Here is a 19,611-nt window from a genome sequence, read left to right as displayed (position 1 = left end):
TCTTCTGGGAAGGCTTTCCACTAGATGTTGGAACATTGCTGCGGGAACTTGCTTCCATTCAGCAACAAGAGCATTAGTGAGGTCGGGCACTGATGTTGGCCGATTTAGGTCTGACTCGCAGTCAGCGTTCCAATTCATTCCAAAAGTATTTGATGGGTTTGAGGTCATGGCTCTGTGCAGGCCAATCAATTTCTTCCACCCCGATCTCAACAACCCATTTCTGAATGGACCTCACTTTGTGCACGGGGGCATTGTCATGCTGAAACAGGAAAGGGTCTTCCCCAAACTGTTGCCACAAAGTTGGAAGCACAGAATTGTCTAGAATGTAATTGTATGCTATAGCATTACGATTTATCTTCATTGGAACTAAGGGACCTAGCCCAAACCATGAAAAACAACCCAAGACCATTATTCCTCACCCACTAAACTTTACAGTTGGCACTATGCATTGGGGCAGGTAGCGTTCTCCTGGCATCCGCCAAACCCAGATTTGTCTGTCGGACTGCCAGATGGTGAAGCGTGATTCATCACTCCAGAGAATGCGTTTCCACTGCTCCAGAGTCCAATGGCGGCGAGCTTTACACCACTCCAGCCGATGCTTGGCATTGCGCATGGTGTTCTTAGGCTTGTGTGTGGCTGCTGGAAACCCATTTCATTAAGCTTCCGACGAACAGTTATTGTGTTGACGTTGCTTCCAGAGGCAGTTTGGAACTCGGTAGTGAGTGTTGCAACTGAGGACAGACCATTTTAACGCACAAATGCGCTTCAGCACTCTGCAGTCCCGTTCTGTGAGCTTGTGTGGCCTACCACTTCACGGCTGAGCCATTGTTGCTCCTAGACGTTTCCACTTCACCATAACAGCACTTACAGTTGACCAGGCCAGCTCTAGCAGGGCATCATTTTGACAAACTGACTTGTTGGAAAGTTGGCATCCTATGACAGTACCACATTGAAAGTCACTGAGCTCTTCAGTAAGGCCATTCTACTGCCAATGTTTGTCTATGGAGATTGCATGGCTGCGAGAGCAAAATAATTGTGTCAATGTTTTTTTTTTTATCTCCTATTAATAAGTCTATTAGCTATATAACTTTTTCAGTTTAAACATTTTATTCATTTAGCAGACACTCTTATTCAGAGCAATTTACAGAAGCAATTAGGTTTAAGTGCACATCGACAGATTTGTTCACCTAATGGGCTTGAGGACCTTTCGGTTACTGGCCCAACGCTCTTAACTGCTTATTATTGTTATTATTATATATATCATCTCTGTATTCTGTTATTTAATTGAATTATTATGTTACATATTTTTGGATTGGTTAACTTGCCACTCAAAGGTCTACTAAGCAGAAACGCGTTGGCGTTTATTTGTCACGCTATTTGAAATATCTCTATCGAAGTGCCAAGTAAATAAAGTCTTATTTAATTTAAAGAAGTTGCTCCTTTCGTTCTTCAAGACTGCCTTGATGGAAAAAGAAAGCTCCACGACTAATTATTTTAGACCTACTTGTGATGGCCATCCAATCGTTTTTTTTCCCCCCTGCCAGCAAGCACAGGCATTCCAATATAAGAAGAATTATCAATTTATTGTTCTCCTTTAGCTCTATACCAATAAGGAAAACACATTTTACTCCTCTGCGTTTTTGGTAATGAATACCTTCTGGGTAGGTAGCCACATAACATAGCGTTAAGTCGTTGCGACGTGGAGCGTTGTGCTACTATTGTCTTACATTTGTTGGCGGTCTACTGAAAAACTAGGCTATCACTAGAGGGGAGTATTTAGCTTTATATCTACCAGCCAGACAACAGCGTGACCACAGTGCCGCATTGAATCCGATGTCATTGTGATTTTAATAAGCCTAATGAAATAACAGCGAACGTTATCTTTCATATTTAGGGAAGGCTACACAAATGTTTAATTCAAATTGATCCGAAACTGCTCTCAAGAAACGGGCCAGTAGAATAGAATGAGATTTGGGAAAAGTTCCTAAGTGTTTCCATACATAATTGACTCTTAATTAGGCCTATGATGAGATGTTGCGATAGGGGGCATCACGGGGACAACGGGAGAGTGAGTGCCTTTTGAATGACGGGACGTGCTTTGTCAAATCATGGGGTGAGAGAGGTAGCTGGTAGGCCAAAGGACTAACATTAGTTGTTTATCGCCCTACATATAGACATGGAGTTATCACATGGAATTGTGTAGGCTTCAAGCACACGTTGCAGAGCAGTAGCCTATCTGCATTGTGATGATCAAATCAAATTGTATTGGTCACATACACATATTTAGCAGATGCTTCTGCGGGTGTAGCGAAAGGCTTGTCCCTCTATTTGGCAGGGTGTTTAAACATAAATCAATTGCTATCTATGTTGGGAGAAAATACATAGGCTATTGGTTTGAATAAAGGGGTTGTGTCTAATCCCAAAATAAGTGATATATTGCGGCTTCTTGTCAACTTTCTCCACAGCAGTTTATTCACCTTAGCAATCTACTGAAAAGGGAAAGGAGTGTGTTTAGGGGGCGAGGGTATAGGGGCGGAGGGGTCTGCTTCTGAGCTATTGTTGGGAATACATCCTGCTGTTCCAGGCTGTGCTGATACAGCTCCTATCTGCGCGATTAGCGGATTTTACAATAAACAAGGAGGCAAGGGATTTGGGGGTTAGATACGGACTTCGTACTATTATGACTTTTTTTCTTCTGTAAACGACTTAGGTTATATATGTAAAATCATGTTGATGCTTTTTTTCATAGCCAGACCAATTTCATTATGCAGCTTTCGTGACATCACTGGAACGAACTGCCAAGAAACCGTTGTAATGCAACCATATGCCGATGCCTTGACTTTATAGGCTACAGCTAATTTTCTGGGATGCTCTGGGCTATATTATACTCAAGACGTGGGGCGTTTAGTGTAAATCCTCTGTTTTCCCAGCAGAACAACCCATTTGAAATCGTACGGTATCTTCATTTTGTCACGCGCGCATTGGGTTCCTTTTGTGGCGCCGGGGCTGCGAACTGAGGAGGTTGAATGTGAAACAATAGAGCGCAAAATACAGCCCAAGCACAAGGACGGAAACCCACGACTGAAAAACGCGAGCGCCTGTGACAAAGAACTCAAGAACATGAAGAAGCCAGCCCGCGCTGCACTGATTTGGTTAAAGTAATCACTGGATATATTTCGGGCTACATTGTCTCTTGAAATCCTCTAGTAGAAAACATGAATTCTGCTGAAGCAGCCGAGGAGGGACCGAATGATTCAGATACGGATGCTTTTTTCAAAACCGGTAGGATGAAAGTACAATATTTGAAACCCTTTATTTCAGTGAAGTGAAACATTTTGATACATGCAATGCTGGACGGGGTAAGCCATTGTCTTGAACCTATGGCAAATCATCTCTTGCCGTAGCCCCAATTGGTCTCTGTTGGAGAACGTGAGTCCCTCGGCTTAGGTACCAGTTCTCAAATCTAACGAGCACTAAAATATAAGAAATTTGCTATTCATTGACACTGTGTAAACATTGAATCTAGGATATCTGTAGAATTATGTGATATGTTGTTGTTATAACGTATATCAGATGTGTGTGTATAAGGGACACACTGTTGCTTTGGTTGGACATGTATTTACCTTCTACATTCATTATTGCACCACCTTGAACGCGCACACGCACTCAAAAATATACTGCCCTGTGTGTGTGTTGTAAACACTTGTCACCAGAAGAAGCTGACAGCTTGGGATGATCTTGTGCCATCTATCAATCAACACTGGACGGCTTAAATGAGTGGCTGTCGGTTGCTGTGGGACTCCATCAGAGGGGAAAGGCAGTTTCTCAAGGAACAACTCTGACACTTGTCATGTTTAGAGACCCTTCCCAGCACCATGTGGGTTTAGGATCTAAGACTGTATTCCTGCCTAGTCCGCTGTGCCTGTGCCTGTGTGTGTGTGTGTGTGTGTGTGTGTGTCAAACACATTCTGTATGCTCTACTGGAGAAGTGGGACACACCCTGCCTCTCCATCTCACTATAGTCTAGTGCATGGGAATCACACCAAGCTCTGCCAGCACACCCACTAGTTTTCATCTCACGTTAATATATATATATACATTTTCTTTGTAGTCTATCAGGCAGCCTCCTTAGTAGGGTGGGGAGCAGATGAGAACCAGGAAGTGGGACAAAACACAAGCTGGTGGAAAAGTGGAGCCCCAGCCCCTAAGACATTGTGCCTTTGGCGTCAAGGTGTACGGAACCACAACAGCACTGGCTTCCTCTACGCCCGAAATGGAATTGAAATGACTCACAGATGGCGAGATCAGTAAAAGCCACTGGCGAGGAATATGACTTTTCTGTGGTGGTGCAGTGGAGACCATGCGAGGACACCTGCTCCTGTTTCTCAATAGGTCTGTCATTGATAGTTCTATTGATACACCATGACAGGACCTACCCTGGGGGCAGGCAGGCAGGGGGGTAGAGACCATAAACCATAAAGGTCCCACTCAACCACAGCACCAACCAGGAGTGGGTGTTTACCACGAGAGAAAGATGCTATGTGGCTGAATGCGCTGTAATCCATTCACAACGGCCGGCTGAAAGAGCGCTAAAGTGGGTTTATGTCCTGAGCCACACAGGAGTCTCCATGCCTGCTCATTCAGAGCTTAGAGGGAGATTAACCTTGAATGCAAACTTGAATTCTCCCCTCGTTGTAAAGTGGCTTCTGAGTAGAAGCATTTTCTCGCATACAGGACATAGGTCTTTCGCCTGCAAGTCATCAGAGAAGCCTGGTGAAAATGTATTTCTCCCTCCGTCTGCCTTTTCGACATGTAATTGGTAGCCATGGCAATCACTTCGCTGGGTAATTTCGCCCGCTGCACCTGGCTTTTAACAAGTAGCGCCCGAGCAGAGCAAGGGTCACCATTAGTCCAGGTAATAATTGCTGGAGATTGACAGAGGCAAGCCTTTGGATCAATATCTGAAATGCTCGAAGCATTTCAGTCTGCAGGAAATAAGTCAAACTGAGGAGAAACACCAGAGCAGCTGGGTCGGAAGGAACTACTTTAGTTGATTGGACCAACATTGTGAATATGAAGTCTCAAATCAAATCAAATTGTATTGGTCACATCCACATGGTTAGCAGATGTTAATGCGAGTTTAGGGAAATGCTTGTGCTTCTAGTTCCGACAGTGCAGTAATATCTAACAAGTAATCTTAACAAATTCACAACAACTACCTTATACACACAACTGTAAAGGGATGAATAAGAATATGTACATATAAATATATGGATGAGTGATGGCCGTGCGGCATAGGCGAGATGCAGTAGATGGTATAGACTACAGTATATAGGTGTGAGATGAGTAATGTAGGATATGTAACCATTATTAAAGTAGCGTTATTTAAAGTGACTAGTGATACCTTTATTAGGTCCATTTATTTAAGTGGCCAGAGATTTGGGTTAGTATGTTGGCAGCAGCTTCTCTGTGCTGGTGATGGCTGTTTAACAGTGTGATGGCCTTGAGAGAGAAGCTGTTTTTCAGTCTCTCGGTCTCAGCTTTGATGCACCTTTTACTGACCTCGCCTCCTGGATGATAGCGGGGTGAACAGGCAGTGGCTCTGGTTGTTGTCCTTGATTAGCTTTTTGGCATTCCTGTGACATCGGGTGCTGTAGGTGTCCTGTAGTTTGCCCCCGGTGATGCGTTGTGCAGACTGCACTACCCTGTGGAGAGCCTTGCGGTTGAGGGACGTGCAGTTGCCGTACCAGGCGGTGATACAGCCCGACAGGATGCTCTCGATTGTGCATCTGTAAAAGTTTGTCAGTGTTTTAGGTGACAAGCAAAATTTCTGCAGCCTCCTGAGGTTGAAGAGGCGCTGTTGCGCCTTCTTCACCACGCTGTCTGTGTGGGTGGACCATTTGGGTGGATGGACCACATCACGTCCGTGATGTGTACGCAGAGGAACTTAAAACTTTCCACCTTTCCACCCCTGCACAAAGCGGGGTTGTTGAGACCCAGGGTCTCAACCTTAATGACGAGTTTGGAGGGTACTATGGTGTTAAATGCTGAGCTATAGTCAATGAACAGCATTCTTACATAGGTATTCCTTGTCCAGATGGAATAGGGCAGTGTGCAGTGTGATGGCGATTGCCTCGTCAGTGGACCTATTGGGGCGGTAAGCAAATTGAAATGGGTCTAGGGTGTCAGGTAGGGTGGAGGTGATTTGATACTTGACTACTGTTTCAACGCACTTTATGATGACAGAAGTGAGTGCAACGGGGCGATAGTCATTTAGTTCAGTTACCCTTGCTATCTTGGGAACAGGAACAATGGTGGCCATCTTGAAGCATGTGGGGACAGCAGACTGGGATTGATTGAATATGTCTGTTAACACACCAGCCAGCTGGTCTGCGCATGCTCTGAAGACGCGGCTCGGGATGCCATCTGGGCTGGCAGCCTTGCAAGGGTTAACACGTTTTACTCACGTTGGACACGGAGACACGGAGAAGGAGAGCCCACAGGCTGTGGTAGCGGGCCGTGTCAGTGGCACTGTATTGTCCTCAAAGTGAGCATAGAAGTTGTTTAATTTGTCTTTGAGCTAGACGTAGCAAGAAGTAGGCAAAAACTGGGCTTACTAACCAAATTGATTGATAACACGACTAGGCCTACATTTTGGATTAAAACAGGATGATAAAACCCATTTCATCTCTTACTTTTTGTGCATTTTCTTAGAACTGTATTGTTGGTTAAGGGCTTGTAAGTAAGCATTTCACTGTAAGGTTGTATTCGGCGCATGTGACAAATATCATTTGATTTGATAAAAAAATATATTTTGAATTACGCAGTTCGTAAGTGGCTATGGGGCGTTGTAGAGGGCTAGCACCATTCATTATTCAAATCCCTGGTCAGTGTGTTGGTGCTAGAGATGAGCGTGGGGTGTAGTGTGTGGTCACACAGCCTGCTCAAATCTGCTAGGGCAGCTGGTTGACCTTAGTGCCCCCAGGACCTTAATTTTCCACTTCATTGTGTGATATAGGACCTGCTCCCTCTCGGGAGACTATGTCTGCATCCCAAATGGCACCGTATTCCCTATATTGTGCACTACTTTTAGAGTACCTATATAGGAAGTAGGGTGCAAATTGAAATGCACAAAATGACAAAGACTGCCTGGGCTGGATGGTCATGATTCTTAATATCTTAGCTCACAGTCATAGTTTGATGAGGGGCTAGCCATTTTATTTAATTTAAAAGCTAAGGTTAACTGTTGATAGCTCCGCCTAGGTAATATCAGGACACTGCAGATGAGGTTCCCTATGCATTCAGGCATGTGATTAATGTGTGGAGATGCACACGAGTACACAAAACATTACAATGTAATTGGCTCCCCAGTGACAGGAAAGATATTGACATTAATTCACACACCTGTGAATATTCCTCGCTTTGTTTTGTTCTTTTTTTCACTTCATATCCCCTTTAGTATAATAAGCATAATTCAAAGTAATAGATTCAATAAATTATCATCATTGCCATCAGCCAATGTGTATAGGCTACCTCAGTGCAGTGTCTATTCTTCCAGGCCATGCATTGAACATTTAGACAGTATAGCCTTGTCCCTATGCTGCTTTACCTACCCCCTGCACATCTGCTCTGACCAAACACAATGCAGGTCTGGGTGTTTTGATCTTGGCACATGAAAGAGAATCTGTGAAAGAGAATGAAACAATGCTGACTGAATGGAGTCATGGTGTCCCTGCAGTCTGAGAGCCAGGCAGGCAGACAGGCAGGCAGGTTCCACCCCATCGGGACAAGCTTTGGCCTGGGTACTGCATCATCGGGCCGCCCCCTCCTCCTGGTAGTCGTACCAGGCCTGGCCCAGCCGGGCCCTGATAGTTAATGACTTCTTTGCTGTGCTGTGCTCCATGCTGCGTGGGTAGCAGCCAGAGGGGAAGAACAATGGGCTCCCATGCCCCCGCTGTCAGCCGGAACATTGGGTGTGTGCTGAGCTGAGGGCCTTCCCCTCTCTCCCCGTCCCCTCTCTCCCTGTCCCTTCTCCCCTCAGCTGGCCAGGCACACCAGGCTCAGTCTACACTGCAATGCACCGTGCCGCCAGGGAGGAAAATGGCTAATTTGCCAACGTAAACCACTGGGGTAATAGAGAGTGAGATAATTTTGTGAGGATTATTGAGTCATGATCTGACGTGGAGGAGGGAGTAAAGAAGAGGGAGAAAGAGGGATGTCCCCCACTTCTAAAAGCAGCAGGCTCCTCACCGTTCATGACGAACCATATGCTGTCAGTGTTTTGTTGGGGGCGGGCTGGTTGGTTAGTCTGAGAGGGTAATGGAGGGAGATCTTATTAGCTGATCCATCACTGCTGCTGCTGGGATATCAAGGCTTTTAGAGAAATTGACAAAGTAGTCGAAGCAGCTCCCTAAGGACAGCATCTGGGCAATTCCACGGTAACAGCATCTGGGCAATTCCATGGTAACAGAATTGCGCTGAGACTCAGATTTTTCACTTAAAATTTATGCCAAACAAAAACCGTTGATTTCAAAGTTTAACAAACTGTACAACTCTATGCACAAGGACTACTTTTAACAATTTACACTGACAATTTGAAAAAAAAAAAACATGTTCTGGAAGAACTGTGCGAATGCAAAGTTTGGGAACAGAATTTCAGTAAAATCTCCTTCAGTTTTTTGTGTCCATGTTTCTAAAAACTGTTTAATACGTGCTCTGAATTAAGATTGAACGATTTCTGAATGGGGTGTTAGCTATGACATGACACATTGACTTTGAAAAAATCTATTTCGGTTATTGAACTACAGTAAGTGAAGTGGATTTACACCCGGTAACATAATTGCGGTAACAGAATTTCATCATGGGTCCCTGATCTGTAGTACACAGACGCATAATTATGGATATGAACATCATTCTCTTCATGGTGATGTATCCTATATAGGTCCACAAAGTTATAAATATGCATTATCCTCCTTTGCATATTTGGGTATTATTCTACACAGTGGCTATTATTTTAATGAGATCTGTCCCCAAACAAGACCACATTTGGTTGGACCGGACTGGAATCTGAAACGATCATAGACGTCTATGTTTCACAATATTGGACATCAAAGTACAGCACAGTAGAGCTCAGTAGACTACAGTAGAGAATAGTACAGTGCAGTTCAGTATAGTACATTATAGTGTACTCAACTCTAGTGTGCTCTACTATGTAGGGTACTGAACTCTACTGTATTGTGTTGTCCAAACTTGTGAACCCAACTGTGGTTTGTGACTACTATGATTTCCCGTTCTAGCTGTTGCAGAAATTCCATGATTCCATTTGGTAACGGAATTGACAGTTTTAACCACTTAATAATGAATAAACAACATTTATATCCGTAAAAACACTAGAACTAATTGATAGTTCTACCTTTACTTGTTACTTTGGGGAACTTTTCGTTATCCTCTCTCCTCATGGCTCGGTGACTCCAGCCAGTGAGCGACAAAGAAATGTTGGTAACGGAATTTACTTCAACATGATTGTGTTTTGATGTATTTCTAATACATTTGAAATACTTTTTTCTGGTAGATGTTTTCTAAGACCTCTTTTTCAGCTGTTTGACCAGAAATTAAATCCTTTGCAAATTCCACATTTTTTCAGATGGAAAATGGTTGAAAAAATGTACACTGGGTCAGGGTTTCTGTCTGGAAAATGTGTTGCTGGATATTTGACCTGCAGCATTTTAATTTACCGGGCATTTGAGAAATTTACCCATATGGATTGGGTGCATAACCGGATTAGGGCGTCCACCCACGGTGCTCAGAATGACAGAAATCACATTTATATTATGGTAATTCATATTAACTGAACATGCAAGTTAAAAGTGCAACCATGTGTGGTCCTTACTGAATTCTGATGTGCTCTTTGAAGACGTCAGAGTAACTGTCCACGTTTACTTTTCCTCAGCCAACAAGACGAGTAACGAACATTCCAATTACTAGCCTATGTCAATCTACTATCCCCCGTAGTAGAAAAGTCTACCTATTCTATTGGTCAGCTTGTCGAGAAAGAAATAGCCTATTCCAAACAGACTCTGGGACAGTTTGGGATGATAGATCCCAAATTCATACAACCAGTAGGCCTAGGATACATTAAAAAAATATATATATTTAAAAAAAAGTCTGATGCAACAGATCAGAATGTTTAGCTTAAAATGTTGATATACTATTATTTCTTCACATTATACGCGCAGTAATGCGCACAAGGCAGTAGGCTAGGTGGGAATCAGTGGAGGCTGGTGGGACGGAGCTATAGGAGGACAGGCTAATTATAACGAATGGAGTCAAAGGACGTTTACATACATTTGATGTGTTTGATACGTTCCATTCATTCCATTCCAGCCATTACAATAAGCCCGACCTCCTATAGCTCCTCCCCTGGCGCGAATGTTCATTCCGTAATGCAATTAGCAGGAAAACACTCACGTCAAAAGGGAATCATGCGAGCGGTTTCATGTGACAGAGTTGAAAATATCCCCTAGAAATTTTGAAAGAGGGTAGATCTAATGTGCAACAACTATCATGGGTTGCTAATATGACCAGGATTGTGGGCTACTGGACGATGAAAGAAAGATGATGTAAAAATAATTGCCTCCACGGATATGGTCTGATTTTGGCTAGGCTGCTTTGAAGTAAAGTAACACATGCCCCATAATACGTATTAAAAAGTTCAGGGTTCAAACAATTACATATGCGTTTTCAAAATGCATACTGCCTCCAGCTCATTGTAAAGTGGTGTGTGACGCGCTGATGAAACCTGCCTTCCGCTGCCTATGTTTGCTGTTTGAGATGCTGTAGCAGGAGCTCTCGTACTGTCTGACAGATTTTCCGCTCAAAGGCGGAATCTGTATACTGTACGTGTGTGATAAATAAGATACATATCCAATATACTGTACAATATACATGTCGAATGTATTTCCATCGACTGGTATTTCCATCAATAGGCTAAAAAGCATTATTTCCCAATGTTTATTTTCTTCTCCCGGACAATTGGCTGGTGGCAATTTCATTTATCGGCTTTTCAATTTGTATCAGCCAAAGGCCGGCTATTACCGGCGAACAGAAACCCTGCACTGAGTGCACAAAACCTTAAGAACACCTGCTCTTTCCATGATATGGACTGACCAGGTGAATATAGGTGAACGCTATGATCCCGTATTGATATTACTTATTCAATTCCATTCTATCAGTGTAGATGAAGGGGAGGAGACAGGTTAAAGAAGGACTTTTAAGCCTTGAGACTATCGAGACATGGATTGTGTGTGTGTGCCATTCAGAGGGTGAATGGGCAAGGCAAAATATTGTGTGCCTTTGAACGGGATATGGTCGGTAGTAGGTGTCAGGCGCACCGGTTTGTGTCAAGGTGTTCTTTAATCTTTTGTACACTCAGTGTATATACACTTTCATTTCAAAACAATATAGACTCTTAGCTTTCATTAGACACCCAATTTGACACGCTCCCATGAACTTCAGATGTTGGTGCACATAGGTGTTTTCACGTGGATATTACCTACCATCTGTGTATATTCTGATAAAGAGTCTAAATACCTAACAGGAGTTTAGGTTTTCTTCTACCTGATTGTTTATCAGTAGTGGCTTTGTTGAGTTTTAGAGGGTTGTTGAGTTTCAGAGGATGGTTGGGCTTCAGAGGGTTTCATTGCCATTTTCAACCATCATATTTCCGCGTCATATTTAATACGTGTGCTGCTGCACAATTTAAAGCAGCCATTTCAGCAGTCATTTCAGTCATGTCATTTCAGTATGCCTAAAGCAACGCAGTGAGATGACTGCAGTAAAGGGTTACATCTCACAGAGATCATTATCCATTTCCGCTGGGAATTTACATGACTAACTCATTCTGAACAAATCTCAATGTAATTGGTGCTGTGATAACTCTACATTTGTATTGAATGAATGTGAATGTAGGCCTACTTTCTAATCTGGATATGTATGGTAATGGAATTTTGTAACATTTTGGGTACTTTATTCATTAAGGTATCAGTGTCTGCACCGTTAATGGCATGGGTGCTTGGGACTCCACTCTGACTTATGATTTACAGGCTGCATCTCACATGGCACCCTATTCCCTATATAATGCACTACTTTTGAAACATGGCTCTAGTCAAAAGTAGTACACTAAATAGGAAATTGGGTGCCATTTGGGACATGGGCTTAGCAACCAGTTAGACCACTTGCTCAGCCTTTCTATGCTGCCCAGTTTAATGTATTTTATATCCACTCAAGTGGTTAGGCCTATATCATTATTTCTCTCTCTTGTCCATGAAGTCTCAAGCTTTTTGAAAAACTCCAGAGAGGAAATGTAGCAAGGCCTCTGAGATTGAAGATGGAAAGCATACAGGTAACTGCCAAAATAATAAATAATTACAAGCAGGTGTTTACACATAGGTGTGGTTCTTGAGTTAATTAAACAATTAACATCCCATCATGCTTAGGTTCATGTATAAAAATGCGAGGCAGTGCATTATTTTGGCTACCATGGCTATGCCCCGTAGGATAACTATGCCCTCATCTGAATGGTTTGATAAGCAAGAAAACAATCTAAACCATATGCCATGGCCGTCTCAGTCACCAGATCTCAACCCAATTTTACACTTATGGGAGCCTGACGAGCCGGCGGGAGCCTGACGAGCCGGCCGAGCCGGCTGGGGCCTGACCAGCCGGCGGAGCCTGACGAGCCGTTCCACCACGGCCTTTGTGGAACGGGTAAGGGTTGTAACTTACCTCTGGGCAGGTTCCTAGGAGCCTTACACTGAGCGCACACCGAGCAGGAGAAAACAGAAATCCTCACACCCTTAGCCAAAGTGAGCCACCAGTACTTCCCACCAAGACAGCGCACCGTCCGACCGATCCCAGGATGACCAGAGGAGGGTGACGTGTGGGCCCAATAGATCAGCCGGTCGCGGACAGCAGACGGAACGTACAGAAGCCCAGCTGGACACTGGAGGGGAGCGGGCTCTGCACGTAACGCCTGCTCAATGTCCGTGTCCAGCTCCCACACTACTGGTGCCACCAGGCAAGAGGCGGGGAGTATGGGGAGTGGGATCCATGGGCCGCTCCTCTGTGTCATACAGCCGCGACAAAGCGTCTGCCTTAAAGTTCTGAGAGCCTGGTCAGAAAGAGTGAAAAGCCTGGTCAGAAAGAGTGAACACAAAACGGGTGAAAAACATGGCCCACATTGCCTGGCGAGGGTTCAGTCTCCTCGCCGCCCGGATGTACTCCAGTTTGCGGTGGTCAGTCCAGATTAGAACATGGTGTTTAGCCCCCTCAAGCCAATGTCTCCATGCCTTCAAGGCTTTGACGACAGCCAACTGCTCTCGGTACCCCACATCATAGTTTCGCTCCGCTGGGCTGAGCTTCTTCGGGAAGAACGCTGAGAGAGCACCGCTCCTATCCCAGCCTCGGATGCATCCACCTCCACTGTGAACGCCAAAGAGGGATCCGGATGGGCCAACATGGGAGCCGAGGTAAACAGAGCCCTCAGGTGACTAAAAGCCTTGTCCGCCTCAGCTGACCACTGCAAGCGCACCGGGCCCCCTTCAGCAGTGAGGTAATGGGAGTCGCCACCTGACCAAAACCTCGGATAAACCTCCGGTAGTAGTTGGCAAACTCTAAGAACCGATGCACCTCCTTAACCGTGGTGTTCGTCGGCCAATTACGCACGGCTGCAATGCGGTCACTCTCCATCTCCACCCCTGACATGGAAATGAGATACCCTAGGAAGGAGACAGACTTTTGGAAGAACAGGCATTTCTCAGCCTTGACGTGCAGGTCATGCTCCAACAGGCGACCAAGCACTCTGCGCACCATGGACACATGCTCGGCACGTGTAGTGGAGTATATCAAAATCTTATCAATATACACCACTACACCCTGCCCGTGCAGGTCCCTGAAAATCTTGTCTACAAAGGCTTGGAAGATTGATGGCGCATTCATCAACCTATACGGCATGAAGAGGTACTCATAATGCCCTGAGGTGGTACTGAAAGCCGTCTTCCACTCGTCTCCCTCCCAGATATGCACCATGTTGTAAGTACTCCTGAGATCTAGTTTGGTGAAGAAGCGCTCCCTGTGCATTGACTCTTATCGCTGTGGCTATGAGCGGTAGTGGGTAACTATGCCTCACATTGATCTGATTTAGACCCCGATAGTCAATACACGGGCACAGAACTCCCTCCTTCTTCTTCACAAAAAATAAACTCGAGGAGGCGGGTGAAGTGGAGGACCGAATGTACCCCTGACTCAGGGATTCAGAGACATATGTTTCCATAGCTTCGTTCTCCACCTGTGAGAGGGGATACAGGTGACTCCTGGGAAGTGCAGTGTCTACCAGGAGGTCTATCACACAATATCCCCGTCGATGAGGTGGTAAATGAGTCGCCTACTTTTTGGAGAAGGCGAGAGCCAAATCGGCATTTTCAGGGGGAATGCGCACTGACTCTCCACCGTAGTAGCACCAACGGAAACCCCTAAACACCTACCTGAGCACTCTCGCGACCACCCCGTGAGAGCCCTCTGTGGCCAAGAAACAGTGGGGTTATGACAAGCTAACCAGGGTAGGCCCAGCACCAGGGGAAACGCAGGAGAGTCAATAAGGAAGAGACTAATTATCTCCGTATGACCCCCCTGCGTCACCATGCCCAAAGGAGTGGTGGCCTCCCTAATCAACCCTGACCCTAATGGTCGACTATCTAAGGTGTGAACAGGGAAAGGCACATCCATGGGAACGATGAGGATCCATAAACTATAGGCTAAAGCTCTATCAATAAAATTCCCAGCCGCGCCTGAATCGACAAGCACGTTATGCTGGGAATATGTGGAAAACTCAGGGAATGTGACAGACACAAACATATGTGCAACAGAGGGCTCTGGGTGAGAAAGGTCACAGATGGTGCACAAGCGGGAACTCCCTCCGGTCTCCATGCGCACCGCCCCTCCCAGCTCCATGGGTATTGGAGAGGGGGTGCGGGAGGATGGAACCACCAGACCCCGATCTGAACGTCCGCAAGTAGCCAGCAAGTTGCCCAGCTGTATGGACGGGTCCACCAGCTGGTCAAACGTGAGGGTGGTGTCTCTGCAGGCCAGCTCCCGACGGACGTCCTTGCGCAGACTGCAGCGGTAATGGTCGATCAGGGCCCTGTTGTTCCATCCCACGCCGGCAGCCAGGGTCCTGAACTCCTGGGCGCTCCTCGTCTCCTGCCTCAGATGGTAGAGGCGCTCACCCGCCGCTCTACCCTCGGGCGGGTGGTCAAAGACTGCCCGGTGAACCCCTCAAACTGGTCCAACGCCACATCTCCCTCTCTCCACACGGCGTTGGCCCACTCCAGGGCTCTCCCGGTGAGGCACGAGACGAGGGTGGACACCCTATCATGGTCCGATGGAGCCGGGTGGACAGTGACCAGATAGAGGACTAACTGCAACAAGAACCTCTGGCAGTTCGCAGCCCTCCCGTTGTACTCCTGGGGCAAGGAGAGATGGATCCCACTGGGTTCAGGCGGGAAAGGGGTGCTCAGGAGAGACCCCGGTTGTGCTGGTGGAGGCGCTGGAAGAACTCCCTGTCTCTCCCAGCGGTCCATTGTCTGGACAACGCGGACCAAGGCGGCGCCAAGATGGTAAAGCATAACTGCGTGCTCCTGGACGCGCTCCTCCACCTCAATGGCAGGGGTAAAAAACTTTTAAAAAAAACAAAATATACAAAATAATAAAATTGGGTACAAAACCCGTCGCACACCAACACGTAACTTGCACATAACATACAATCGAAACAATCTCCGACAAGGACATGAGGGGAAACTGAGGGTTAAATACACAACATGTAATTGATGGGATTGGAATCAGGTGTGAAGGAAGACAAGACAAACCCAATGTAAAATGAGAAATGGATCAGCGATGGCTAGAAGGTCGGTGACGTCAACTGCCGAACACCGCCCAAACAAGGAGAGGGACCGACTTCGGCGGAAGTCTTGACACTAAAAGTGAACTGACATAAATTACCTACAAGTTCACCAAGGAGGAGTAGCCTATTTAGCTAGCTAGCTAGATAAAGTATGCTCACTTCCTCGAGGGCGAGTAGCTTAGCTAACTAATGGCTAGCATTCGTTAGCTTAAAATGCTAAAATTGGTGCAAATCGTGATAGCTAGTTAGCTTTGCTAGCCAGATAGCTATTTTACAAAGCCGAAGAGGCACAGGCAAGTAGAAAAATGAGGCAACATTGAAACAAGCGATGTTGACAAGAGAGACATTGGAGATATGTAGGATGTGCCTGGGACAAGAGCCAGCTTTGACTTGGTAGGACATAATTCCTTCTTGTATAGTTGTTAATAATAATACTACTAATAATATTTATTTTATATAGTGCTTTTCATTACAAACAGAATCTCAAAGGTGCTTCTATTTTTTTTAATCCCAGAAAAACAAATGGCAGATTCTTGGGCAATTTGGCTTTCACAGCTTCAGATGATTTTGTTGAACAAATATAACGACTAATGTGGCCATTTTATTTACCTGACAATGAATTGTTACTCCAAATTCCATGGTCAACTTCTTTGATATGGAGGCATCAGTTGTCCTCAAAATCAAGAATTGAACTCCAATAATTCATCAATGTTGACTTAGATTTTGACTGCCTTCCTGGTCCACAGTGATTTGGAAATGGGACTGGTGGTGTCGTAGGTGGTCAATAAAATACCCCAAACAATATTGATTTGGTGCACCAATCCTGTTTTGGACAGATGGGTCCACTGACTCAATGACCCAATGAGGGACAGTGCTACTGATGTAATGGCAGTGGTCCGTTGGTTGGCTCAGGGAGTCGGTGGTAAACTAATTACATGGGGGGTCAAGCACGGCACTGCCCCTGAAAAAGTCAAATGATACCAACTCATAGCAGTAATGTGAGGATGATAGTCGGATGGCAGGGTCCCGAGTGGCTGCCTACGAGATAAGGGCACACAATGACAGAGTGGAACAGGGTCAGGAGCAGCCTGCTGGTGGTGTGTTTATGTGTGTGTGTGTGTGTGCCTGCGTGCATGCATGCGTGGGTGGAGAGATTATACTCTCAAACACCACTCCACACCAGGAGTCCATCAGGAAGGAAAGCATGCCAACCGGAGGATACAATTGGATGATATGCTCTTGACTTTCTCTCGGGTAGGACTGGCTCTTTACACAGGCCCATAGGAAAACCCCCTCTTCACCGTCCCTCTGTCTGTCCAGCCATCAAGAACAGGTGATTCAGAGGAGTGGCGAGGAGACTCAGCGGTGGTCTGAGTCTCAATGTCTGTTGTTTTGCCTCGTAATGAAAACACTGCTTTTGAGACCCCCTCTCATGCCAGTGTCTATATCTGGCTGCAGGATTCTCAGGTGGCTCATAGCCACGATATAATGAGAAAATGAAAATGGATATGAGCGAGTCATTTCAAGGGAAATGCTGTTGTTATTGCTCTCCTCCGTCAGAAACTGACCCCCGATCCTCGTTCCCTGTCCCGGTCATGGATGCAGTGTCTGTGTGTGTGCTTGAGTGCGAGTGTATTTGTGCACATGCGTACAGTATGTGTGTGTTTGCCTTAGCCCCTGACCTCCCTCCTCTCTGAGCACTCAGCCTTGACTCACCCGTCAGCCACAAGGTCACATGGGATGGAGCTGGAGAGCACTCATTAATTTTTCATCATATCCTGCTCTGCTCACTCCAGTCAACTCACTGTGTTCCTCCGCTGTGTTCCAAATGGCACCCTATTTCGCTGTATACTAAAGATGCCCCTGCAGCATCAGCTGTGTTTGCTTCATCTTGAAAAGACGCCTTTGGGAGAAGGTAAGGGGTTCTTGAAGGCTTCTGTTTCGGACGATGGCTGAGGTTCCTCTCCGATGATTCATCATCCATCACAGAAATGGCTCTCAGGGCTGCTGCACGTAAACGTGTCCCACAGTGTGGGTCTGTGGGACAAACTAAAAAGGCTGTATGATGCCAGCAGTGAAGACCTAGTTCATAAATAGCCTGTTAGAAAGTGCAGCGCGTCTTCAGCACACTTCCCACAAGATTGGTCTGGTGTCAGGATGCACAGAAAAAGCCTTGGGCCAAATAAGGGGAGGAGACGGCCAGAGAGCCAGAATCACACTGTCGAAAGGAAAGATGCTTTTCTTAACACTTTTCCAAGACATTATTTCACTGTAACTGGAGCAGGGACGATTGACAAGAAATGGATGTGATCAGGGTGTTAGAGACGCCCCACAGAAATATTACAGGAAGTGATGCCTGTAAAATGCCAGGGAAGCACTCACCTCTACATCTTTGTACGCTCTCTGATAACTGTAACAGGCACAGCTGTGCGCAGTGTTGCCCACCGCTACTTTACAGTAGAACAAAGCTGTAGTAACAGCAGTAACAGTATCTATACTGAAGTACTCTGCTGTCACTGTTGTAATGACAGCGTTAAACTCACAGGTAGAAGAGTGAGTCAATGTAAACTTCTTATCACCAAAAGAGTGAAGGTGTCTCTAACATGTGGGAACCCAGTTGAGTGGGGAGAGTTTCTTTTTTTCAGAGTATAGGCCTAAAATGAGTAACCATATGCTTGCGATTAGGTGTGTGACTAGGAGTGGAAGCCCACTGACGAATTTAATACAGTCTTCCTCAAAGCATAACAAACCAGCAAGGCTAAAGCAAACAAAATACTTTATTCTCTCCTCACGTCAGCCACACAAACTCCCTCGACACTCTGGGTTTTCTGATGCAGAACTACTTTTAGACTGTTTTCCCCTATAGATCATGACATTTCAAATATTTATGCCCATTGGTCTCGTCGCACTGCAAGCCACATTTGTTCTGTGTACCTTTTACATCGTTTCCAGGGGATGCATCCCAAAATGCACCCTCTTTATTACATAGTGCACTACTTTTGCCCATAGGCTCTGGTCAAAACTAGTGCACTTATGTAGGGAGTAGGGTTCCATTTGGAACGTAACTCAGATCTCACCTGGGCTGCTGACTGCAGTGTACAGGCCAAGATCCAGACCCAAGTTGCTTCCCAAATGGCACCTTATTTCTTTCATAGTGCACTACTTTTGATCTGGGCCCATTGAGCTGGTCCTCTGCCGTGCATTTTGGCCTGAGCAGGGCCATGTTGATGACTCCTCGGGGCTAGCTGGCACGGCCTGGTCTGAAACATGATTACTATGAAAGCCCAGCTGACTGCCGTCTTTATTAAGGGGCTGACCTTTCACAGTAACCTTCGCTGTGTGTTTAATGTAAAACAAACCAGTTGTAGATGTGCAGTTGGCAACATGCCGGGGTGTACTACTCCAGTATGTACACTAAATTACCAAAAGTATGTGGACACTTGCTCGTCGAACATCTCATTACATAATCATGGGCATTCCTATGGAGTTGGTCCCCCCTTTGCTGCTATAACAGCCTTCACTCTTCTGGGAAGGCATTCCATTAGATGTTGGAATATTGCTGCAGGGACTTGCTTCCATTCATCCACAAGGGCATTAGTGAGGTCAGGCACTGATGTTGGGCGATTAGGCCTGGCTCGCAGTAGGCGTTCCAATTC

General features: G+C 45.7%; 1 protein-coding gene across 5 annotated transcripts in view; it reads left to right on the top strand.

The window, feature by feature from the left end:
* Positions 1-2,537: 2,537 nt before the first annotated feature.
* Positions 2,538-19,611, top strand: part of LOC110504150 (kalirin) — a 262,188-nt gene continuing 245,114 nt past the window's right edge. For all 5 annotated transcript variants that reach the window (XM_036974283.2, XM_036974281.2, XM_036974280.2 and 2 more), the window contains exon 1: positions 2,538-3,282. In XM_036974283.2, the coding sequence (XP_036830178.2) occupies positions 3,216-3,282 (67 nt within the window). In that variant the 5' untranslated portion in view covers positions 2,538-3,215. The remainder of the gene's footprint in view (positions 3,283-19,611) is intronic.

This window comes from Oncorhynchus mykiss, chromosome 3 (assembly GCF_057628025.1).
Source record: "Oncorhynchus mykiss isolate SJ-2025 chromosome 3, ASM5762802v1, whole genome shotgun sequence".
Classification (NCBI taxonomy): Eukaryota; Metazoa; Chordata; class Actinopteri; order Salmoniformes; family Salmonidae; genus Oncorhynchus; species Oncorhynchus mykiss.
Note: the sequence above shows the minus strand (reverse complement) of the source record. Positions and strands in the feature narration are given on the sequence as shown.